Genomic DNA, 25,143 nt, shown 5'->3' on the forward strand with positions numbered 1-25,143 from the left:
AGCAGAGAAGATTCTCAGGGACCCCATCTTCCAATGTTGTTTCGGGCCGGGGTTGGTTTGCTTAATGAGGATGCGGAATGTTTCTCCCCTCGAGAGTAGGTCTGAAGACACGACCTAGATCGCCGGCTTCTACCGCACCTGTTGGTTCGTCATGTTCTTGGACGGTCTGGTGCTTGTCCGAGACCAGTCTAGAGGATGCTCGGGGCTTGGACTAAGACGGATGACGACGGGCGACGCAGATGTCTATGGCAGGCGCGGCAGCAGCTTTGATGATGGGAGACTCGAGATACGTAGACTGCAAAGCACATGAACCGTTATTTGCGGTAATCAGAGCTGGAGATGAGGGGAGTTGATGCAACCCAGGGGCTGGTGGAGGCGGCGTGAGCTTGTTGAAATGAAGGTGCAAGATGGTTGAGGGACGCAAGGCCCAGCTCCCTTAATTGCGGTTTATGCTTCCCTTGTCGTTGGATTGTTTGTCGACGCGGCCCAGACCGCATGCGATCCTGGTGACCTGGTCCTTTTTCGGAGTCAGAACCCGTGCTGGGCTGCCCAGAGAGAGCGAGGTGAGGTGGGAGAATCTGGCTAAGATCTTCGATGAGAAGAAGAGGGACCCTCCCCTCCTGACTAGCACCTAGTACTACGCAGTAGGCTCCATCAGATGTTGCGGGCCAGAAAAGCAACGGTGAGGTTCCTGTGGCGCATTAGACGGCTACATGTCCCGCTGCGCGAGGTCGGCCTGGAGTTCCAAGGTTTGCCACGGACCATGCGTATCCCCTTAGCAGCGCCGGCTAATGGGCTCCTAGTCAGGGGTCTCGCTCACACTGAGGTGGATTGCATTTGCACAGGCACGGCGCCGTTCCTGAGCCGCGACACCACCTTCGAGGCTTCGAGTCGTCCACAAGTCTCCTCTGGCTGCTGGTTGGCGGTTGGCTGTCTGAGTCTCGCCGTCTTCTCGGCGCGTCTTCTTTCGCGGGCATTCCTGTTGGACGGGGGGGCCTGGCTGTCCCCTGTCCCCTATCCTCTGTGCCTACCCAGTACACCATGCTGTGAATGTCCCGCGGTCCCCGGCAGTTCTGCGGGAATGTAACTCTGCGCAGAGATCAGTATGATGAGATACATGGCAATCGCGCGAGTGGCCTCCCAGAAGGCGGTATATTGAAAGCCCAATCCCATCGGCCGTCCGGTTCCCCCTTCCCGCGAGCATTTGAGCTCAGGGCGGAACAGCTGCGACTTTTCTGCTCTGGCCAATGGATTTCGCAGCATGGAAGAGCGGCACCCACTTGAAATGCGAATCTCCGGGTCCCTCTTCTGCCAATTTACCAGATCGCCTCGCTGAGGTGCTGATGAAGCTCGCCTCCTCTGCTGCAGTCCCCTATCAGATTGCCACTTGCCATCATCGTGCCGCTGTTGCAGTGATACCTAAGTCACCCCCCCAAGTAACCGATACCCCGGGGCAACCGATAGCTAGTTCCACATATAAACTTCAAAAATACACTATTTTTAAAGGACTATAACTTAGCGAAACCTAAGTATAAAATAATAAAAATTTCTATATAACTAGTTTATTAGTATTTATAGCTAAATAAAATATTATATAAATTATTACTAAGCTATTTATTAGTAATAAACTATTTATAAATAATAGAGTATTTAGTTAGTATTTCCCTACTAAATACTAAGAAATCCTTAACACTACTTAAAATTCTATATTAAATTAAGTAGTATATTAAATACTATATAAATTCTAGATTAAGTTTAAATTAGTAATTAGTATTATTTTATATACTAATATTATACTACTTATTAATAAAATACTTCTAAATTACTACTATATAGGTTTTTATAGCTACTACTTAATATTATAATAACTAATTATAATAAAATATTATATTAAATTTTTATTATAAACTTTATATTTTACTTAGAATTATAAGATTTTAAAACGTATTTTAATTCTAAAAGAATAATTAAATAAATATTAATAAACTTTCTATAGTAGTAATTACTATATATTTAAGTACTTATTATAGCTTATCTAAGTACTTAAAATACAAAATAAAGATAAAAATATAGTATTTAATAGTTATAGATATATTCTATATTTTTTATTATATTTATTTACCTAGTAAATCTATAGATATAAGAGGTTAAAGTAAGTGAAAATCATGGTTTTCTCTGTCGGTTCGGGGTGGGTATCGGTTACTTGGGGGGACGGCTTACCTGCTGGACCAAGGTGCCGTTCCTAGGTAGGTATTTGCAATAAGGAGGAGGTGTGCTGCAGGACGCTAGCGGGAGGCTTGATAACTTGATGGTGTATGCGTGTATGCAGCTATCTCTAAATTGGTCGTTGGTAGGTAGGTGCAGTACGGATACAGTACCAATGTACTATGTATCTAGTTCTCTGGAAGATCCAAGGCAGATGCAGGACAGGAGCTATTATCTATAGTCTATCTCGACATTGTTGTTAAACACCACACGGGTTCTTTTCATCCTCGTCTTCTCTTCCTCCCTCATCCACCCCTTCCTCCGTCATTGCCTCGACTCATTCCACTCGTTGTGGCCGCATGCCCGAATCACTCGCTCTCGACACCGAACTCACCGACCGACACTCGCTTGTCTCTACGTCGTCGCCCACTTGAGCCAGCGCATTGTTTGCCTCGCCCCTCGCTGTTTACGTCGTTGCTTCAGGCCAGGCTTGCTTTTGTAATCTCTGCTTGGCAAGGAAAGCACTGCACGCTTGTTTTATCTTTTATTCTTCTTCCTCATTGCACCGAGAAAGGAGAAACCAGGGGACCCCCTTCTCTCCTAAACGGTTCTGAAAGGTCCACTACCTACGGTACAGCAGGCGGCCATCACACCCCTCTCTCGCTCGTTCCTAGCACACACTCACCCTCCCACTAACACCGGGGCCCCTTCTTTCCCCTGGAGTGCCACAAAGTCCGCTACCCGCCAGACCACCTCCTCAGTCCTCACCCACAGCCCACAGCCCACAGTCCACACACACGCACACCCTGGGCCGTCCTGTCTCTCACAGTCTCCGTCCCTGCCTCTTTTTTCCTGCCGGCTGCCAGGTATTTTGCAAGGTAGCTTCCCACGCTACTGCGCCGTGCTGCACCCCCTTCCCTTTTTTTTTTTACTTGGAAGAAGTCGGACTGGACTTGCACTGTGGGAAAGCGCGACTTCACTACGCCATCGTTCCCAACTCTAAAAATTCCACGCCCCGTCAGACATAAACACTCATTACAACCCTTCGCGGCCCGCCCCTGACCTGACCGCGCTGCGTCCAAAATCCATCTTGACGACCAGATTCACCCTCAACTCTCCCCGACTGTCTTTTGCCCTCGACAAGCTTCGGTGACAGGCGCGCCTTCTGCCCATTCACCTCATTGCGATCCGACGACCCTCATCAAGGACCCATTTTAGGGGGCCGCTGCAAGGACGCACTCAGACCGACGTACTTCCTTTCCCGTTGACGAATCGGCCGCTACCCCCTAACTTCAACGCCAACGGCCAAAGGGGTAAATTCGACGACCGTTCAATTCTTTTTCCCTTTCCACAACAAGACAACCGCAACCGGCCGATCGCGTCTTTTCTTTCAATCCCGGATCAAGCTCATCTGTCTTGTCTACTTTCGGCCCGGGGCCTCATCGCCAATCATGGCGTCTTCGTACGTACAAATCCGTCGTCTTATTCGTCCAGTCCCATTTCAGGGACGCAAAAGGGGACCGAGACATTAACTTTGCGATTTGACAGTCTCGGTGCGGCTTTCCGCTCTCTCTGGCACGACCTTACCAGCTACGACCGACGTACGTCCCGATTCCCAATTAATCCTTTCCGTCTGCCTTCCCACTGACGTTTTTACAGACTCGACCGTTGACTCTCCCTACCGCACCGGTCGACACGTTCCTCTGAACCATCGCCAGAGCGGAATCCTCACCTCCGTCGCGACCGCCTCCGAATCCCGTGCCGATGTCTCCTCTCCCTACGGCGATGACAGCTACAACAGGCTCACCCGCGACAGCAGCTACCATGGCGGCCACATCCCTAATACCCCGACCAGCCCCAACCCGGCCGCGACGCCCTACTCTCCTGGCCTGAGATCCCAGTCGGCTCGCCGTTCAAGTCAGGCTGATGGCTTCGAGATGCAAAGCCCCGGCGATGTGCAGATGCAGTCTTTCCAGGACGGCGCACCCCCTCCCCCTCCCGTCTCCCACTCGTGGAAGAAGATTGATGCTTGGGCTGAGGAGCACTATCCTGAGCTCTTCGACCAGCTCTGCGAAGGCTGCACTGACAACGATCTCAACGAATTGGAGCACCAGCTGGACTGCTCCCTCCCCCTTGATGTGAGAGAATCGCTCATGATCCACGATGGTCAGGAGCGATTGGGTATGCCCACTGGTATCATCTTCGGCTCTATGCTGCTCGATTGCGAGGAAATGGTTCAGGAGTGGGATCAGTGGCGCAAGGTCAACCAGGAGTTTCTCTCCGAGGCAGCGATCCGCAAGCCCGCCATGCCCTCCAAAGCTGCCCTTGGCAGCGAAAACGGCCAGCCCTCATCTTCCAGGACACCCGCCTCTCCTGCCGCCTCCAACAACCCTTCTTGGCGTCAGGACCTCATCGCCCGTCAGGACTGTGTTCCTCCCGGATCTGTGCAGCGATCGTACGCCCACCCCGCGTGGATTCCCCTTGTCCGTGACTGGGGCGGCAACAACCTTGCCGTGGATCTCGCACCCGGCCCCAACGGCAGATGGGGACAGATTGTTCTTTTCGGCCGCGACTACGACACCAAGTATGTTATTGCTCGGTCTTGGGCCCACTTCCTCGCAACTGTTGCGGACGATCTGAGCAGCGGCAAGTGGTTTGTGGACGATGAGACCAACGAGCTTAAGTTGCGCGAGTTCAAGGATGCGCGCGTTGAGCCTCCCTACTTTGGTATCCTGCGTTGGCGCATGGACCAGAAGTACGGTCGCCGAGCAGCAAAGCGCAAGTCGGTCGTGCCTCCCAACAGAGCTGGCTCGCCTGCTGGATCTGGCGCCAACTCCCCGTACTCAAGCCCCACGAATACCGAACCGAACGGCGAACAGCGCGGACGATCGATGCAACGATTGGGCGGTGCTTCACCTGTCGCTAGCCCCATCCGACCCGGCTACAGCAAGTCTAGTCCTCTCGCACGAGTGGCTGAAGAGACCCCTCTGCCTGACCTACAGACCAACGGCCTCAAGCCCACGAAGCTTGTTGAAGTCGAGACCCCGAGACCGAGCGAGGACACACCTAAGGGTTCCCGTGTGTCGCTACTGTCGCACGTCGAGACGACCGAGGCGAAGGAGGGCAAGGAGAATGAGGACCCTGAGGTCAAGGTGAACGGCACCACCAACGAGAAGGCGAATGGCAAGGCCAACGGCAAGCAGCCCGAGGTTACGGAGGAGCCGATGAAGGAGATCGAGATATAGATGGTGTGTAAAACTGGATACGACAGGACGACGATACGGTTTCCCCTATTCTCGGGGCCTTGTGACGCAACAAGGCTCGTCATACAGCAAAAATCGGCGTTCGGGGCGTCCGTGGCTCTAATCATCATGAGAGGACGTCTGCAGGGGTCATACAACATTGAAGACTTTTTTTCGAGCATCAGGGAACACGGCGGCTGGGCTTTTTGAAGTCTTTTTCTCTTACTTTTTTCACTTTTGACTGGGCTCTCTCTGGAAAGGGCCGAGACGGGATTACGCCGAGTGGTTATTTCTCCATTCTGAGTACTCTGCAGTCTATGGACATAGCTGCGTGGCATACGTACATTTGCACCAACCTGTTTACCCAGTTGATGGAGGTTTCTGACGGGCTCATTTCCTGACGGAGATGCGCAGCGATGATCTTACGCGCTGGCATTCACAGGCGTGCCAGTAATTGGTAGTGTACTATTAGGACCTTTTGTCTACTTTTTTATCTCGAGCGCTCCGAGGCATGGGCGTAGGAATAGTCCTCAATACAGGTCGGCTGTTGCAGCCTAAGCTATAAACTATTCCCATTCCGTGGTCCAGCCGTGAAAAGGTAACAAGAACAGCCAAGACGATGCAGGCCCGCTCAGCTAGCAAAAATATTCGTATGGGATTCGACAAGAGATCTACATGCGGATGCATCACATCTTTTCAGGGTGCAGACTTGCCCCTCTTTCACCTCGTATTCCGTGCCACTGGGACCGATTCGTGTTTGCGGGGTGTATATGGGGTTCAGAAGGAGCCTAGAACACTTGGGAAGACCGGATCGCACCGATGAGATCTACAGCCGGTATCCACGTTGAGTCTTCGTATTTGGTGTCTTGGATTGCTGTGAATGGGATTGTCTGTTTTGGGAAGTAGCTGAGGGCGCAGAGGTTCGCTGGGTGTTTCCGCATTCCCTAGGCAAACGCCCACTTCGATAACGGCATCACATACTTGACCACAATCCGTGAAAGAGCCTCATGATGGTTCTTGGCGCCCCCAGCTTAATTGCATATGCCCAGACAAATATCAACTTTTGCCCAGATGCCCAGACCTGCCAGCGCGAGAATAGAAGCTTGGCTTGAAAGCAGCTCCAAAGTCATGTGATTGGATGCATATCACGTGATGATGCGGGAAAACTCCGGAGGGAGCAGCAGGAAGCAGGGACCAGGCAGTGGGACTGTGACGCCTCAGCTGTGCCGGATGAACGTCAAGGCGACCATCACCCGGGATCTTAATCACTTCTCCCAGCCTTCAACATCGCCGACGGAACTGCACAACAATCGGGCGCAGACGAAACCTCCATCACATCGCACCGATCGCAACTCTCTGTGAGGTTGCTTCCATATAATTAATTACGACGACCGAACAATCCCCTTCGCCCCGAGTCGTCGGCGACCGCGATCGATCCCCGACCTATTCGAGCTACCCACCCATCCCGGACGACGCAATCATGGAGGAGGAGCGCCTCTGGAAGTTCCGCAAGCCGGAGTGGCTTAACAGCATCTGGGCGCGCAACTTGGGCGTCTACGGCGCTGGAGCTCTGGTAAGCCTTCCCCCCCTTCCTTGATTCCCGGTCCCTTCCCAAGCAACGCTGACGTAGCCAACCCGGCTGCGCTGCGTCCCAACTCCCATCCACCTCCCAGGACAACCCGACCGCTAAACTCCCTCCGCTTCTGCAGTTCTCCATCGCCTTCTACGTAATGCTCGACTCGGCGGTCTGGTCCAAGTCGGCCAAGAACGGCTCCGACACGCACATCACCTTTGTCGACTGGCTGCCCCTCATCTTCTCGTCGCTGGGCATGCTCATCATCAACAGCGTCGAGAAGGCGCGGCTGTCGGCGGACAGCTTCTCGTACAGCGGCAACGGCGTCGCGTGGAAGGCGCGCGTGGTGCTCTTCCTCGGCTTCGCGGCGCTGGCGGGTGGTATGGCGGGCGGCGTGACCGTCTTCGTGCTCAAGTTCGTCGTGCAGGACGTCGGGATGCCCGCGCTGGGCATGGGCATCGAGAACGTGGTGGCGAACGCGCTGGTCGGCCTGAGCAGCGTCGTGCTCTGGATCAGCCAGAACATGGAGGATGAGTATAGCTACAACCTTGCCCTGTGAGGAGGAGCCAACAGTTCCCGAGGGCTAATGTTTGTAGGGACGGCGGCGGCTGGGGACGTGTCCCGCAGGAGTCGTAACCTGGGGAAAGAGAGAGAAGATGAGAGAGCATGATGCTGTGTGTTTGTATGAGGTTATCATCGGGAGATTGCGTCGAACGGAGGCTGGCATGTGTAATTATAGCACTGGATACCGGGGCGCATGGGCTTCTCGCGGCATGGGAACTAGCTTGCATTTCTTATGTGACCCTTTTCCTTCTTCCCCATCATTGGAGTTCCGTTCAAGGACAGAGAGACGATGACATTGTGACTGGACGGACGGGCAGACGCTTGAAGAGTTCTTGTTTCGAGTTGCAGTGCGCGGCTGTGATTTTCTCTTCGTACACGTCGGCAAATTTCAAATCCATGGACAACCGACAGGCCCTGGAGAACGTGAGACTGTACCTCCAGAGAAACATAGAGGGAAAATGTCCTATCCGGATGTGAGCTCCAGGCGCCCAACGGACGCGGCCGCGAAGATACATGGAAAACCATGGCGTCTGTTCTAGTGGGCAAATCATAACGATGACAATGATCGTTGGTAGTTGGTAGTTGTCATGATGAGAAGCGTCGCTGGCGGTAGTCAGCTAGTCGAGGCAAGTATTATATCAGTATGGAGTCATTTCGGGTGAGAACCACGCCAAACCAAATAGTATCCATATCGTCGACGTCTTCAAGATTCATAACTAAAAAGGCCTTGGATGCAAGCCCAAGACTCGCGATCATCGCTGCTCGACAGCACAGCTGGAAAACGAAGTTTGCAATTCTGCTGTTGCTCCCTTCATTCTGTCTTATTCGAAGGCCTGATAATCCAAAGACACAGACGCAGGTGAAGGGGTAGTAAGTAGGTATTACGACAAGATCGTCCGTCGTACGTATGAGATTCTCTTGTGGATATGATAGGGCGTCATCGCTATCACAATCTCATTAAAGAACGCCCGAAAAGACTGGACATTGCCCCTTTGCCTTGTTTGAAGGCACCTTGACTGGCTGTTATTTATCAACCATCACGATTTATGCCTCATTGCCATCCAGCTCACAGTGGATTTGATTGATGCAGCCACACTTGGGCCTACTGTCGTCGTTTGGTATATAAGCATTAATCATTGCGTAATATCTGAGCTCTCCCAAGATCGATTAACCTTGGTCTGTTCGACAATAATTCCAGGCCGAGTCTAGATGGCGCAAGCACATGCTGGGGAACCTTTTCATGCCTGTGTTTGATGGATCTCGCTCAGTTGTTCTATCCTTTATCCTTATTTCTGGTTGGCTATGTGCCCGAATACCCACAAAGGTAGGTCGAATGCTGTGTAGCTGACCGACACAGGCTGCTCCTTTCTTGCCTTGTCCAAATGCTTGTTTGACACTCAACAGGATACTGCATGGAACGAGTTTGGTCGGATTGGCCTCAAAAGACGCAATCCATTCCTCATGGTTCTTTTATATCTCGCTGTGTCTATTGATACCTTCCGAGTCCTGAAAAGCCTTTTGCTTCCAGACCCGGCATGCTCTTCCTTCGGTCCATGGCTACGAAGCACCCTTAGCAAGGGGATAGTACCAGGCTAAGGAGAAAGGCATAAAATACCTTCTTGCGGTGTTCTTTGTTTACTAACAAGCACACAATGTGTTTGAGTTTGCGCCCTACACCATTGAATATTTCTACTCAACTTCGCAGCTCTAACAAAATTAGGCCTCAAAATATCGAACAAGTATCTCTGGTATGCTATTTCTCAGACTATGGGTCTCTGTCTGCTGTTTATTATAACAGGAATGAAACGACGCTGACAGGAGCAAACGGAGAGCGCACACACTTCTTGCGTGAGGTGGCAGGCATGGATACATAGTTCGGTGAAGAAGATCAAGTTATCACTGCACCAGCCAAACGCAGTGGAAGTAGTCCTATCTCTACACCTTTTCCCAGCGTCCAGCATCAACGTGTTATATACCAAAGTAAGGATACTCTGAAGAGACCACCCTTAGTTGGTTTCAAAGTTCATTCTACCTCTCCAACCCAATGGGGCACGACGTTATCTATTTCGTGTATGCCAGCTGTTATAACTATCTAATCTCGGGCCCTAAGACTCCTCGATCGGTTAGCGTCGGTCAATATCACCTGCTATAGCACTCGCGGCTGACTATCACTTGGTCTTTCTGGTCACGAAGTATTAATCTCATTCCGCCATGTCACAAAGTGCTTGGTTCCAGATTCACACCTGCTAAGCTCAGGAGACGCATTTTCGTGAGAGCAAGCCAGCAACCCTTGAAAACGGGTCAAGGTTTACATCAGCACGCGCTTATACGCAGCTAGCCGATTGAACGCGAATTCGATGGTGTTGCTCTAGATGATCGAAAGTGGTGCTACAACGTCTATTTATTTGCTCGGATTGTTAACCGGTGAAAGCCCCTGGCTTGGTTGCACCGCGAAGTTGGCTTGTCAATGTCCACTCCCACCCGCATGTTGAACATGAATGACGCCGGCACAAAATCGTGGGAGCTTTGGACATTGAAAAGATGGGTCTTAATCATTTGCAAATGCCGGACTCTCCGTCAGAAGCCTGGAGGAAGAGACGGGCAAGCTTCGGACATAGGGAGTAGTTGGAAAGTAGTATGTAATGATATCACCACGACTATTCAAGGTTTTTGCTAGCACAGTGAGGTGCCGTTACGTATTGGTCCTTGAATTTTCTCAAGCTACCGTGGAGTTACTGACTCTGACGAAACGAAAACTGTTTATCGCCTTACACAGGAAGGCCATGCCTGTAAAGCAAGGTGCAGTCCTCCATAGCCTAATGAATAGGCCGATCCAACGCGGGAAAACAGAAACAGAGGATTCGAGATATACTATCAATCTCGTGACTACCGTGCGTTGCATTCTAGATGGACGTTGCTTCTCGTTGTAAGTCTGGTCCTTAGACAGAAGACCCTCAACCCACAAAACAGCAAACTCAACCCTGGCAGTCGTCACAGTCGTTACATTGAGATGATTCAAGTCTCATCCTTGTTGCTGAGTTTGCAGCCTAATTTATAGTGTATTGTGATCAGAAGAATGTTACCGCGATTCTTCTCATGGGTGAACAGCGTTATAGTGAGTATGAAATAGACCATGATGTTTTTTCTCGAAAATATCCCCAGACCACCAGACAAATTTTTTTCGGAGAGCAAAGTGTGACTTGCGTTGTCCCCGAGGCTGAATCTTCACTGGTATTAGGATGGAAGAGCCGACACGAAAGGTCTCATTGCCGTGATTCTGCGACGATGATATGCAGATGGGTCGTCTGCCATCTTCCTAGTCTGGACGAAAGTATTCAACTGGAATACAGAGAGACCAGATCAAGCTTACGAGATTCTGTAGGCTTTTTCTTGCGAAGATGGTGATAGTACTTTTTGTGAGTTGACGTGGGTATGCAGCTGTAATCCATAAAACTGCCGCTCGGAAGCCCTACATCCTGTCCGGTCACCGAACGTCTTAGCTGGCGTCCTCTAATATACGCGCCGCGGACTGACAAACGTATACCATATTCTCATCATGAACAATGCTGTGCATCAAATTTACAAAGAGCAGTATATATTACATTATCTTGACAGCAGCATTCTTACTACCTCTGCACCCCGCAATTACCGGACCGAAATTGCAGGATTCAAGTCTGTCTTACAGTTTTCAGGCGGGAACATATTGCTTACTTTGAGCCCTCATTCTAAACCGGCACTTTCGCAGGACAAGTCCTGCAGTCATATTGACCATGGGGAGCTCTATCATCCAGGTATTTATTCCTGAATACTTACAACAAGAGGACTGATTTGAGAATCGTGACCCAGGACGTGTTAGAGATACGACATGGCACCGCCACATTTGAATCAGTCTAGCCCCCTAGAAACAATTACTTGGCATTACAGGGATTTCATTTAGTTGGCTCTCTTCCTAGCTCAGGCGGCTACACAGTATCTCATTTTTCAAGACGTCCTGCGGACGACTGGGGGTCTAGCAGGATGTCATAGGTCTATAAAGAGTGAAGGAGCAGCATCGAAGGAGCAGTACACTGCACGAGTGTTCTTTGCGTCTTCATGATTTAGTCCTGCGGTATGTACTGCTTCTTACTCTCGCCATCGATGTCCGATTCAAAGATACATTTGTTCACCCACCACCACTCCGTTGTGAATCATCCTCAGTCTATTCAGACCAAATACTACGAGGGAAAGATCTTCCCCATAAGTGTTAACCCATTGGGCTCTTGCTTTCTGTCCAAGGCGATACCTCGACGTAATGCTAAAGGTCTAGCGAAACTTGATCACAAACAAATCTTTCATGGATATCCTGTGATTGGGAAGAACCCAATAATCGTCACAGAACACATCCATTTTGTAAGCCCCAACCCGCAGATTCACGACGTCTCTCTTTACACACGACAAACCCCCACGTAAATCGTCTCAAGACTTTGACAACTCATTCCAATTCCTCATTGTTAACCTCGACTCATCTCATAGAAAGCTACGCTACTCTCCAGCTTATCTCAACCTAAACACACAAAGTTCAACCATCTGTTGACAAGTCACACCCTGACCCGGAAGCTTCCCCCGTATCTCCCTACATTACCCCTGAATCCCAGTCGCAAAAAGCCTCATCGCCACTTCATATCCCCTAAAACAGGCAAAGCGAGTAAGAATAGACACTCACCTGTCCGTTTCAAAACATCAACACGGCCCGGCCCGGCAAACCCCTGACAATTGCCAGCCTGGAACCACTCGGATTTCAACCACCAAGTGAACAAAAACAAAACAAAAAAGCGTTGGGTCGGACGGGTTATCAACACAGACGGAGACGGGACCTTAACCATCCTCCCCTGCCGGCCCGAATGAATCGTACAATCCCAACGGTACTAGCACATGTCTAGCCGTTCAAAGTCGGATGGATCGTCTTGTCCTAACCCTTCAAAACGTTCATACCTCCTTGCCTGAAAATTTACTTCACCGGATGGCATTCCGACTCGAGGATATTCCTGAATACGGGCGCCGCAGAAAAGCACAAGAGAAGAAAAGAAGCATTCCCTCCGTGGGCTCAGACCCCTTATGTCTCACTAAGAAAATAAAAGCCGCCGCCACATTCAGGAACTCTCCAATCTGCAGCGGCGGACAAGAATAGAGATGTGAGGAAAAAGAGACAGACGTGTCTCATATACACTTTGGTCAACAATCTAGCGGTGAACGGGAGGCAATGAGCACAAAAGAAAGGCAGATTTGTTGGGGACGGCCAGGCTTGAGGGCAAGGCGAAGAAAAAAATCTTTTACTTTCCCACCACAGGTGACAGTCTGGACTCACCGGGCGAGGAGGTACGAGCGCGCCGGCATATCAGAAAAATTTCTTCCCTCTCTCTCTGACGCTCTGTATCATGCAGGCGTTGAAACATTCTGCGCCGAACAACAGGAATGAATCCTCTACAGCCTTTGGCCCCTTCCGAAGCCGCCTGCAGAACGCCAGCCGTCAATCGGCAGGTGGTATCTGCCCTGAACCCGGGAGCTGCCTCCTGCCGATCCTGTTGGGCGGGAGATGGTCCCTTAGGGCCAGCGACTTGCATGGACGGAGGCATGCGTGCGGTGCCACGACAAGACGCGGCTCGCAAGCGGCAACAACAGCAGCATCTGTGAGGCACGTGGAGGGACCTCATTCAATGGCCGCGCCTGATCCTTTGCCCTCGAGATCAGCAACGTCTATCCCTTCTCGAGAAGAAACGACGCTTTCCGTTTGGCGATGAAGTACAGCAGCACTCGCTTCAGCACTTGCATGAATGGGAGGCGGCTCCCTTCGGGTCTCACCGGTGTTTGGTGGAGAGTCAAACCGACCGTGACTCTTTCGAGAAATAAGAGGTTGATCGAGACAGACAGTGGGCTGAAGATTCCACGGCGGGAGTGAAACAGAATCAGCCACCGGGACGCGTCGCTGGCACCATCTGGACGGGCCACTACAGCTGGGTCCCGGGAAGGCTGATGTGCGTACCGGAGACAAGGCGTTCTTAAGGCAACTCGATGATGCAGGTGAAGGAAGCAATTTCTGTGGTTGTGACACAAAGCTCTGCAGCACAACATCCAACATCCCTCAGAAGGGGCAAAAACAACAACAAAACTGTGTTGAGCTGCACCATGCTGGGACCGCAAGGATCGGGTTTTCACCCCTCTCTCTCTCTCTGCGGTGTTGGTGATACGGGTTTAGCTCGAAATGCAGGTCGCTCAAAACAGACGGGAGGCACAGCAGCTTTTACGGCTGTCCAGTGAGGTTCGTCCTCGTTCGAGACCTCGTCATGCAGGCCGGTAGCTGATCGCTGCGGTACGGAGCTCGGCGGGCTCAAGAGTGCGGCCGTGAGTGGATTGGCGATCTCCGAGAATCTGTGATGGGCAAGACCGGTTTGGATCCTGCAATATGTTTTCGCAGGGACAAGATCATCCATGGTTCGTACGACTTGGACCAATGCCGGGACTCTTGCGTGTAATGTGTGAAAAATTGACAATGATGAGTGCAATCAAAGACGAAAGGGAGCGTTGGAGGTGCCGTCAGATGATGAGGGTTGCTGCATGGTTGCAAGGTCCAGGTGGTGTGTACATCCTGACCAGCCTGGCCACCATCACTTCTGACAGAATCTATCGAGAAAGAGCTGCACGTACCTGGTTGAAGATTGCGCCCCTAAGGTAAGGTGGCTCGCAAAGAACCCTGTAACCAGGCCGGAGCAATGAGGCCATCAGCATGGTTTGAAGATCCCTGAACGGGGTTGAGAACTCGATGCAGGCTGGAAGTAAATGGCTCTTTTTCGCCCGCAGCTCAACCGAACATCCAAATTGTCGACGTTACATCTGAGAACACACTAGGTGATCCTCCTGTGTTGTAAGTGAACGCTAGGGATTCGTATCTGACGCAGGCTGTCAAAGTAGCATTGTTCCGTCTGATATGCGTCCATACAACCTGGCTGTGGTGGTCGGTGAGAAGCGAAGGCCTCGAATCGATCCAAGCTTCGGACAGGGATTCACACCGAAATATCTCGGTGGCTTCGGGAGGTGTGTCGTAAACCCGTCACGCACTGCTATGAGCGTTCGAGCCTCTTTCTCAGAATAGATTGTAATTTACCGCGGAGAACGGAATTGAGACCCGGCCAAAGACTAAAGCTCCGTCAACCAAGACAGTTGCATCCGACAATCGAGTCCCTGGCGATTCATGCCTCGTAAATCGATGTGAGATGTCGATATTACCAAGCAGACGTCGCCTGTTGCTAGCCGTTGGTGGCTGGTGCTATAGTTGCTACTTTCTGCCCAAGACAAGTTACTTGCAGTCAGCTGAAGTACCATGTGACAGTTATTGCTCAAGCGGACCAAGAATGTGACCGATGAATTGGCTCACTGAACGTTCGCCAAAGTGGTCTGAACTAGGCTGGTGAGTGGGCTTGAAGGCTCTCGGAAAATTTTCTGCAAAGTCTGAAGCCGTTTTGGTCTTGGTGAGCGGTCGGCTTTCACGTTGTCATTTCATCTTATGTTGTGCCACATGGTGGAACGGCATGCTCGATGAGTCGACAGACAAGACCACATCTGACTTGACCTAACCCACGCGTTCAGCCGCCCACTGGCGTGGTTGGGATGTGTCAACTCATTAACCTTTCGCCTCAGAGTAACGCGAGGTTGAAGCTGCACTGCTGACGTCTGACTCGAAGCACAGGTGCAACCAACTACTTGCAAGATAATTGCCATAATGATATGTCGTGTGGAGCATGTTTTGTTAGAAAAACCCATTTCCGTGTTATTTGCAACAGCCATTGAGTGAACTCTTCACGGCCCCGGGATGAACGGTAAGCATTTGCAGCGCTCCATCAGTAACTTGGAACCCGGTGACTTGATAATGGGTCTTGATTGCTTGCGCGGGGCCTTCACCGATGAAGGCACCGGTCCAGAAATGTGGGTAAGAGGTCGGAATGCCGTGTGATGATTCGGCTCTCCGTCACAAGGCCCCATTAACTTCGCGCGGCTGCAGGCGGCCGTTGCAACTTGGCATACCCATGGCAAAGGGCGAGTTCTGGTACCCGACGGTCCAATGATGAGAGCCGCAATGGCTGCTCTGACCATCGTTGTGTCTGTGCCGCAACGAGCTAGCAAGTTGGCCCTGCTGTTTTGCGGTGTTGGTACAGGATATATTAGATCTCTCCACTAGGAACCGCGAGAGGGTGTGACGAAAGGGAGGAGCAGCAGCATCGCCGACTGGGCGAGAGCAAGCCTCTCTTCCCCTCTGCAGCATGCTTCCTTCTGTGAGCTTCGCGCAGTGCTCTGTTTCGGGCATTGTGGTCTCCACCCAAAAACCGTGTGACATGGTATCCGCCATGTCCTCTCGGTCATGGTGCGCCGAGGGATGGGAGATCTGGCTCCTCCGGGCCCGGAGTTATGAACTTCGGCCGCGTGCCGTTGTAGGGGTCAGGTCTTCCTGCGGACATGTAACCTCGCATTCGGCTCGAGATGTCCTCTTCCGGAGGCTTCTTGGCGGGACGTCTGGTGAGGTACGGACAGCTAACGGCAACTTTGGCACAAGACCACGGGAGGCCCACCAGCCGTTCGTTGGGGGGAAGAACCCCATGAACGCGGCGTCAAAAACAACCCATGGCCCCTCTCCCCAATCCCCAATGAAGGCTAGACAGTTTGGCGACGGGATGGATGGAGGGAAGTGCTAGGGCCATGCGGCTGCGTGTACGTCGAGAGGGACGCAGTGACGAGATGTAGTGCATTACCGCTCGGCTCAGGGATTCGGAGTAGGTCGACGGGTGCGCAGCTCTTGACAGGGGGGCCGGATGGGAACTTGCACACGGGAATGTCCAACGACGAGCTCCGTCTGTGCGTCTCAGCCAACAGGAATGGAGCTCTCCAATATGTCCTGCAGGCCTGGACTGCTGCAAGTCAAGGCGAGACAAGGCCGTGATCAAAAAAGCGCAATGTACATGAGGTACAACAAGTGTGAGAGCAAAAGCAACCTTGGAGCTCACGTGGCCTGCGGAAAAGACATCGGATCGGACGTATCAGCGAGATCATGTAGATGGACAAACCCAACGCAGAGGTCGAGGCGGTCTCAATGGTTGTTGGCTGGACCGCCACCGAAGCCGAATTTGATCGGCCCCTCGGTAAATGCGAGTTGAATATGACTTTTGGCAGCCAACGGAATGGCGTGTGCAGCAAATAAATACCGCAGCGAAAATGCCGAGTCTCGTTGACATATTATGTAGACAGCAGACGTGGAATCACACGCAGTGACAGGCCCATCCAAGGAATCTTGAATGCGGTGCGGAGCAGAGGTATGCGGGCAACGATAGAGAGGTCTGCGATTAGTCAGAAGGAATAGAGAAGCCCACTGCACAGCAATAAGAGGCTTCATGCCATCCAAAGCAGCCAATGGTGGACAGGGTACGGCATGGCAGCAGAAGGCCGGGGATGCTAGATTCTTTGCTGTTTCCGCGGTGGTTGTGGGATGACCTCAGCCCAGACTGTGGGTAGGCGTGTTCAGGCGTGAGAGGCCTGTCGAAGAGGATTGGAAACGTCGTCAGATCTGGAGATCAATAATCAACAGAGGCTAACGACAGCAGTACCCAGTTCGCAAGCCTCCCCGTCGGAGGTTTCACTTCGGTAGAGACAAGGCACCGGCTGCAGATTGGGTGCCGGGACGGCGGGGTGTCGCCGGTGCGTGGTATGGGTGGTGGTTGTGGTTGTTGGCCGTAGTAGCAGCGATTGGGTGGTAGCGGTAGCGGCAGCGGTAGCGTGGTGGTACCTCGTTGACGGACAACGCTTGGTTTGGTTTGAGGGCTGCGCGTACGATGACGAAGAAAGTTGACGAATGGATCTCTGCCGTGGTAGCAGATCTTGTCTGAATCTTTCGTGTTGTACCTTAGGGAGATGGAGACGCGGAATGCCTCAGAGGTGAACCTGGCACGACGCTGGCATTTTGCATGGCACTGCTTCTGGCGCATGGGCAGCCGTCGTCGCAGCCGTTTGCTCCTGTCCCTATAGCTTCCGACAACGAGCGAAGACATGAGAAGTAGCGACGAACTTTGACGTCGATGGAGACAGTACAAGATGGTGCTGCCCTTGCCTGCCACATGGGGTTCGAATAGCAGTTCCTTGGTTCTTTTGGGCGGTAGTGCACCGGCCGGTCTAGACGCTCTTCCTCGACCATCGCCTACTCCTCCAGGCACGCAATTTTTTCAACGACGGCCTCTCGCTTGCTTGGAAAGGGCCGGGTACCATCCGTATCCGCGGGCAATCTGTAGGGTAAGAACCACAACGCGGCGAGGATAGGACAGGCGAGAAGCAGACCCGGAGTCGGGAAAAAATGATCAGATGCTGCTGACCTCTTGTGGCCCAGGTGAACCTAAAATCGGTCATTAGCGTCGCATGAGAAAGGTCATGAGACCTGTTTGTATCCAGAAAAAGACGAGCGAACCCTGGGGCTGCGGTGCAGGCACGCACGTCGGCCCCGTCAGGCCAGGTAGTGTATAAGTAGGTACCCTCGTTAACAGGTCCCACCCGCCCATCTCGCGGGCACTTCAGTGAGTGAGTGGACGAGGTTCCTTCCATGCCACGGAGCCCACCCAATACTGCCAACACTCTCATTCACACCCATCGTGCCGTACCTACCTAGCCCACCCGCTCCCCATAGCCCCTAGTCTGAGCCCAGTTCTCGTCCTCAGCATCCCTTCCTATTGCATTGCTATTGGATGACACCTGCGCCGCTTGCTACGCCGCAGCATGTCACATGCTTCGAGATTAGGTAAGCCATTGGACATCCCAATCCAGTGAGTGGCCCTTCCCGACACGCCAACACGACATGCGATTCTGTGGCCGGCGTGTACAGGCTTCAGAGAGCAACCTCGCAGGGGAGCGTGCCAGGAACAGGAAACACCCAGGTCATTACCGCCCATCTGTGGTATTTTGAGACATGAGAGGCTCAACTCAACACGAGCCACTCGCCCAGTGATATTGGCTGCAATGCGGCTCCTCAACAAGCCCGCCTTTGCTTGTGCTTTCTGCTTCTGCTTCTGCTGCTGCTCCTACTCCTGCTCATGCAAGGTTTGGACGCACGTTCTGTTGAAACCCAAGCGCCAAACATACGCAGGAGCTTGGACTGGCCATGACGTACAAACTTCGGAGGAACAACCGTTGCATCCGTTTGATCGAATTTTGCTATCCTTCCTTTTTTCCCCTATGTCTAGAATTGCGATACGTGGCAGTGGAAAGCAACCAGATGTTTGACAACTGGCTGCACTTAGTTCGGTTGGTAACACGAATTGGTGTCCAAGGATCTGGCGAAGCTCGATCCTGTGGGCCAATGGACGTCGAGATAAATGCCTGTTCTGACCGACGACACAGTCGACGAGAAGGTATCGATCAATGATACTGTTGGCCGTCATGTATGCCATTCGTTTCGTTTCCCTCTTCCCATGGACCCAAACCCCGCTCTGATTCCCACAGAGAGATGAAGATCCCGCCGGCGTGGAATGGAAGATGCGACCGGTTCGTCCCTGAACTCCACTTGGACCTGACCGAACCCATTAGTTCGAGTTGAACGGACTTTTGTCGTTCTCCCATCACCATCTTGCCGTTGTACACTGTCGAGAGTTCTCTTACTGCGGTACACAGTACTTGTCGACAATGAACACCCAACATGGCGGGGCCCACCACCCCTCTCTCCCCTCCTGAACAACACCAACTCCTCAGAGTCAATGCCCCGCACTTGTTCGTTTCCTCCACACATGGGCACGTCGTCATAGGACTGACTGCGGCGTACAGTCCATGTCTCTTTGGCGGGGTCGGGCATGCGCCCAGCATTGCGACGGCCATGTGTAGATAGACAAATGTCTCTAGCCGACGGGCGCCGATGCTGCCGTACATTGATTTGTGAAAAGACACACGCTCAATTCCATCAGGCCAAGATGCAATTGCTCAATTCCCCTTTCTGCCCCCGCCGGACTAGTCTTCCGGAGTACACAGCGCTGGTGTAGGCGGCAGGCCAGAAGCAAGACACGGAGGAGGGAGCTCTGACCAGCACCACCACTACCCATCCCCTGGCCCCCTAACCATGCTCTTCTATCCAATGGTCCATGGATAGCTGGTCGACATTGAATCTAGAGGGCACATCCCTGCCCGCGCATTGCAACAGGGTCAGAACAGACGTCAGAAACCATCTAGCAGTGTGTGGCTCTACCCTGGAAAGGATGGTTTGCTGAGAGTGACTCCCGATATAAAAAGAAAGAAAATATCTGATCATCCTAGCCCTCTCGATATTTAACGACAAGGGGAGCTGCATTTGCCCATGGCTGTGTATCCGTATTCCCAATTGAGGTCAGTTTGGTAAGACTCTCTGACCAGGCTAGCCGCCGTGCCACTATTGTTCTTGCAAAACCAGGGGAAGGAGCAGGCAGGGCCAGAGCTCAACTTTTCTTGACGTGAAGTTTCTGCATGTGATAGCCAGTAAAACAAGCATCGAGAAGCTGTCGATGAGGGTTGTTGGCGGTGCTAGCGAATAGCCTGTGTGATAACCGGGCGACACAGACCTGGCCCTCGTTGCTGAGGATAGTGGTGATCAACTGTCAACCTCCCAAGATAAAAGACTAGGATGGAGGATGAACTGCGTTTTCAATCGCAACCAACTTGGTCAATTGGCCTCGAGTCTGCAGATGCAGGACTTCCATCGGTTGTCGGAGGTGGCGATACCCAACCCTGTGGTCCTGCGGCTGGCTTGACACTGCCTTAGTTCTCCGGGCCGGGACATTCGTTGTTTCTTGTGCTGGGAGTTGCCTGCCAAACGGGCGCAGGGCCGATCCTAAATGCGCTTCTCCCGAGCTTGCTTTTTGATCGCCCAATGAATGCATCAAGGAAGCTTAAAAAACTCTGAACCGGAGATGAGCGAACGAGCGGCTCTGACGGAGGACGTCAAATTGAACGGGAGGAACGGACAGAACAGAACGAAGGAGATTCGGGGAACGTGCGGGCAGCGGGAATGGACTTTGGACCCTGCAGAATCGGATACTCAGCAAGCAGGTCGGCCCAAGTTCCAAGAGCCAAGTCCCAACGCACGGCGCATTGGACTTTTGGTTAGTGCATGGCTTGATCCCCTTGGCTCGTGTACAGGTCCGGTACGCATGGGAGGACCCAGCAGGTCAGCTGGCCAGAGGTAGTCGACAGTACTGGGGCGAATAGGAGCAAGCTAGACGTAAGGTGGTGGATACGGGCCGTCCTAACCAAGGTACGTAGGACGAAAACAAGAGAGATGGGACAGGGAGCGAGAGCAGACTGCAGACGATGCGAGTGACGAAGTCGAAGAGGGACGGGGTCAAAGAGACGGGCACCACGTGACGCGCTGCTCTATTCAAGACGTGCACGTGGAAGGCATACTCTCCGAAGACAGGGAAGTTGCGGCTGGTCAATTGTCTCTCTCCCTTAAGTCTTTTACTGCGTACATACTGAGGCAAGAGCACTCTCGAATTCCATCCCCAATGTTGCCTGCCTGCCTCCACTGGCTTGGCTGTTTCCTTACAATGTACCTAGGCAGGAAGGCACGAATACATAAGGTACCTACTTTAGGTAAGGAATTAGAGGTACCTGCCTACCTGATTTTAGATGGGTAGGTACACTGACTTGGGAACACCTGGAAACTGGCTGCTGCAAAAGGTAGGTAGGTACCTTGAAGTAAGGCAGGTGCAGGTGCAGGTGCAGGTGCAACAGGTGCAGTCATGGATGCCTTTGGAGCCCCAGCTGGCTGTCACAACCTGACAGGAGGCCGCAAGCACGAGCGGCCATTGGGTTTTTGACTTCCGCTTGCCGAGTTTTAGCGCCTGCCTCCCCGTCTCAAAAAGAGCACATGAGCACGCCTGGTGCAGCGGGTCCTTGTCTAGGGTGGTCGACAACAAAAGGCTAACTCGATCTCGGTGCGCTGTATCTGCTCAGCCTAAGCTGCGCCTGGAATTGACTTGAGGAGGATTCTCATTTCTTGGACTTTGACGGGGACCGGACTGCTTACTTGCTGTTCTGAGTTCTGACCAAACTGTCCCTCTGTTAGGTTGCCTTTACTTTTGTTGCGTGTGGCCATTCAGTGTTTGTCTTGGCCGAACGCAGAGTAGTTGTGCTGCTGATCCGTTGGTCAACTTTTGTTCAGCCATCGATCGTCTTGACTCGCATCACCTCTCCGTCTCTGGCTTTCAGATACCTCCTCGTCAAGCTTCACGTCTCCAGTATTCGCCCCCTTTATTGTCCACCACCTGAATTAGAGGTGGTAAGCTTGAGCCCGTCCGCCTGGAACATTTCCCCTCTCTTCAACGGGCAGCTTCCGGCTGTCAAGCATCTCCCGCGTGTATCGCATGCCACGTCTGCATCTGCAACTACGTCCGCAGTCACCACCAACTTCACCGTCCGTACCTTACCTTATTTCAGCTCCCCAGTCTGCCACCACAAACTCTACAGACGATTGTCTACATCAAAATTCACATCGTCACCCGACCGACTGGGATTGAAGCGAACGGCTTGCGTCGATAAAACTCGCCGGCCAACCGCCTAAGATACCTACTTAAGATCTACCCGACGTTTTTGTACAGGGAAATCAAAATTGGCCTGGGCTGGAAATTGACTGAGAGCCTCCTCCCACGTCCCAACCGCCAACGCCCCGAAGGCTACATTACCGCACCGTACCGTTCCCTAGCTTGCCCTTGGATCTCCGATAGCTCTCGCACGGCGCGCCGGCCTATCTGACCTTGCCTCAAATCCTGGGAGAGCCTCCGCCGCCCCTCACGCCTCCGCGTGTGCACCTCACTCAAAAACCCTCCATACACCACCCTCCACGCGGGATCTTGCACGCAACCTTACTCCCTTACCACCTGCTGCTGCAGTATTGCCTACATACACGTACCGCTCCAGTCTGTGTGTTCCTTCGGTGCTGCTTGCGCGACAACGGTACCGAGCCGCCGCCGACTGCTACCGTGGCGGAACAGACTTCCAGGCCACCTTTTACCTGGTCACCCGCGCTGTCATCTGCTACGCCACCAGCCTAAGAAGTCTCAGGTACAAAGTACAACAATACCTACCTTCCTACCTACGCACAAAGACATCTCTCGCGCCCGCTCTTTCATCTCTCACCTTGGGCTTGCCTGAACCTATTTGGGTGCACACCGACATCACCGTTCCATCGCAGCGTCTCTTCCGTCCTAGAACGTTACGGAGTGGATTGAAGACAGAGATAGAGGCAGACATAGAGGGAGAAAAAGCAAGTAAGACACAATCTTCTTCTTCGCCAAGATCCAAATTTGAGAAAGCTCGCCGTGCTGGAGAATTTGCTAATTGAAACTCGAATTGTCATATCCAGCTAGATATCTATCTATCTGACCGGCAGATAGCATTTCAGTTGAACATTTTTAGTTCGGTTCAGTTGATACTAGACACACTGTTATAGCTCTCTCTCTTTCTCTCTACCTTTCACCCCCTGGCTGGCGACTTTTCTATTGGATTGAGTTGTGCTACTCTTCCTCACTTGTCTCTTTTTCTTGCACCAAACCACGAAACCCAGCAGCAGCAGCAGCAGCAGCAGCAGCAGCACCAACGCCTCTGCGACCCCTGGCCCTGTCGCTGGACTTGGGACGCACTCCGTCATTCCTCGTCCAGCTGCGCGCGCTAGTCTGCCCTGCCGTGTGGTCCGCGAGGCCTCAAGAGCACCACACACCCCGGGCTGCCCCTCCTTTCAAAGTACCTCCCTACCCTCCGCTACCACGGCCTTGACCTCGACCTGGCCTTGCCGCACCAAACATTGCCTACTTCATCCCTCTCCACCACCACTGCCTGGGTCCTTCTCCCACCAACCAACCCAACCTGCTACCCACCTCGCGCTTCTAAACGGCGTGACAACATCCTCCTCTTCCCACCTCTCGGCACCTCGACCTCACCACGCTCGTCGTGCATCGTTCTCGCCCAAACGGTACCCGTTCGCCATCCCTCCTTGACAATCGAATACACGCCCCTCGAAAAGAACCGTCCTCGAAGATCTGCTCCAATACTCACGATCCTCTTTTTTTCTCCTCTTCTTCTTTCTTCCCCGTGGACAGACAACTAGCAGCATTCACCACCTGTCCCTCTCGTTGCGCCGTCCTGCACTGCAGACACTGTTCGGACGCACCTTGCAGCCACCACCCAGAGCTGCCCGATCCCATCGCCCTTTTTCCTTCCTGCGCGGCAAGCATTCTACCTTCGTAGACAATTGCCATACCTTGTGTGTTGACCTTGTTGTGAGTGCACATTTCCTGCCCTTCTCGTCAAGTCCTAGACCCAACCTCCCCTCACGCCTGGGCCCCCGTCGTGTAGCACGAGGCAGAACATCACGATCCTTGAGCCTGGCCCAAGCCTGCCCCTCAGCGACGTGCTGTGCCGTCATCACCACATTCCCCCCTTCCCTCCCGGTCCCTTTGCACACCACAAAATCATACACCCCCCGACCCCGACTGGGCCAGACAGCAGACAGACAGACACCACAGCCCACCGCAACCTACCGCAACGCACCTCACCTCGCAGTTCTGCGAGAAGCTCTGCACTATACCTTGCTCTGTCTCTAGGCCCGTCGTCACCAGTTCATGTACACACGAGAACGTGGTCTTGCCTCGTCCTGCCGTGACCTGGTTTCTGCACTGAGCTGGGCGACGGGAGAGAGAGAGAGAAAGAGAGGTGCAGCGTCAGGTCTCACAGTACCTCCTCAGCAGTTGCCTCGCAGTTCTGGCCTGCTGCACGTACCTGGCAGTTTTTTCCCTTTGCCTTTGGCCAGAGAGCGAAAATCACCTCACTGCAGTACGGTGCTGCATGCATAGCGCATCTACCAGCATACACCACCACTCCCACACCCCCTCCCTATTTCCTGTTCTTCTGCCACTACCTTACCTACCTCACCTCTCTCTGCTCTGCCTCTGCCTCAGTCTCGCGCTCTCGTCTGTCCCGTCAAGTCCTGGCCAGTCGTCTTCTGTCCCGCTGCTACCTACCTACACCTACCTTACCTTACCTTACCTTACCTAGCGAGCGACCTTACTCATACCTTTCCCTCCCGTCCTGTCGCCTTTGCTCCTAACTTGCCACCACTCGTCTTGCATCGTCGCCATCATTCATATTCCCCTGCCCTGCCACTTTCTTTCCTCTCCCTGTCAAAATACTTCCCGCCCCGCACCCCTCGTCTGTCATCCTCGTTCATCATTGCTCGTCCCACGACACGCCCACACCCTGCCCATTCCCGCTCTGTCAACGACGAATGACCTTTTGAGCGTCCCTACTGCATCTCTTTTTCTTTTCCACCTGCTAATGACAGCAATCAGCTTCCGAAAGGTTGCACCTCAGTCTCGAAATTACCTCTGATCCTACGTCCCTGGAAACGCTGAGCCGAGTCCCGAGTCAAATCCGCTGTCGGTGCCGCCTTCGTCTTCAGTCCTACTCGCGACCTTACCTGCCTCTACCTTTTGGTCCTCGAAACGAGCAATTGATTCGTCGACCCATACTCTAATCTTC

At 52.7% G+C, this 25,143-nt stretch overlaps 2 protein-coding genes across 2 annotated transcripts; both read left to right on the forward strand.

Moving 5' to 3' along the window:
- Positions 1-3,656: 3,656 nt before the first annotated feature.
- On the forward strand, positions 3,657-5,450 carry cot-2 (Glucan synthesis regulatory protein; the record flags this gene model as incomplete). Its single annotated transcript, XM_036637016.1, has 3 exons — positions 3,657-3,667; positions 3,754-3,806; positions 3,865-5,450. 3 exons carry the CDS (start codon positions 3,657-3,659, stop codon positions 5,448-5,450), a joined length of 1,650 nt encoding a protein of 549 aa, XP_036497089.1.
- A 1,477-nt stretch (positions 5,451-6,927) lies between these two features.
- VPS68 (Vacuolar protein sorting-associated protein 68) lies at positions 6,928-7,579 on the forward strand (the record flags this gene model as incomplete). The annotated part of the gene is made up of 2 exons (XM_036637017.1): positions 6,928-7,020; positions 7,157-7,579. 2 exons carry the CDS (start codon positions 6,928-6,930, stop codon positions 7,577-7,579), a joined length of 516 nt encoding a protein of 171 aa, XP_036497084.1.
- Between the last annotated feature and the right edge of the window lie 17,564 nt (positions 7,580-25,143).

This window comes from Colletotrichum siamense (genome assembly GCF_013390195.1).
Source record: "Colletotrichum siamense strain Cg363 chromosome Unknown KSG_Cg363_contig03, whole genome shotgun sequence".
NCBI classification, from domain to species: Eukaryota; Fungi; Ascomycota; class Sordariomycetes; order Glomerellales; family Glomerellaceae; genus Colletotrichum; species Colletotrichum siamense.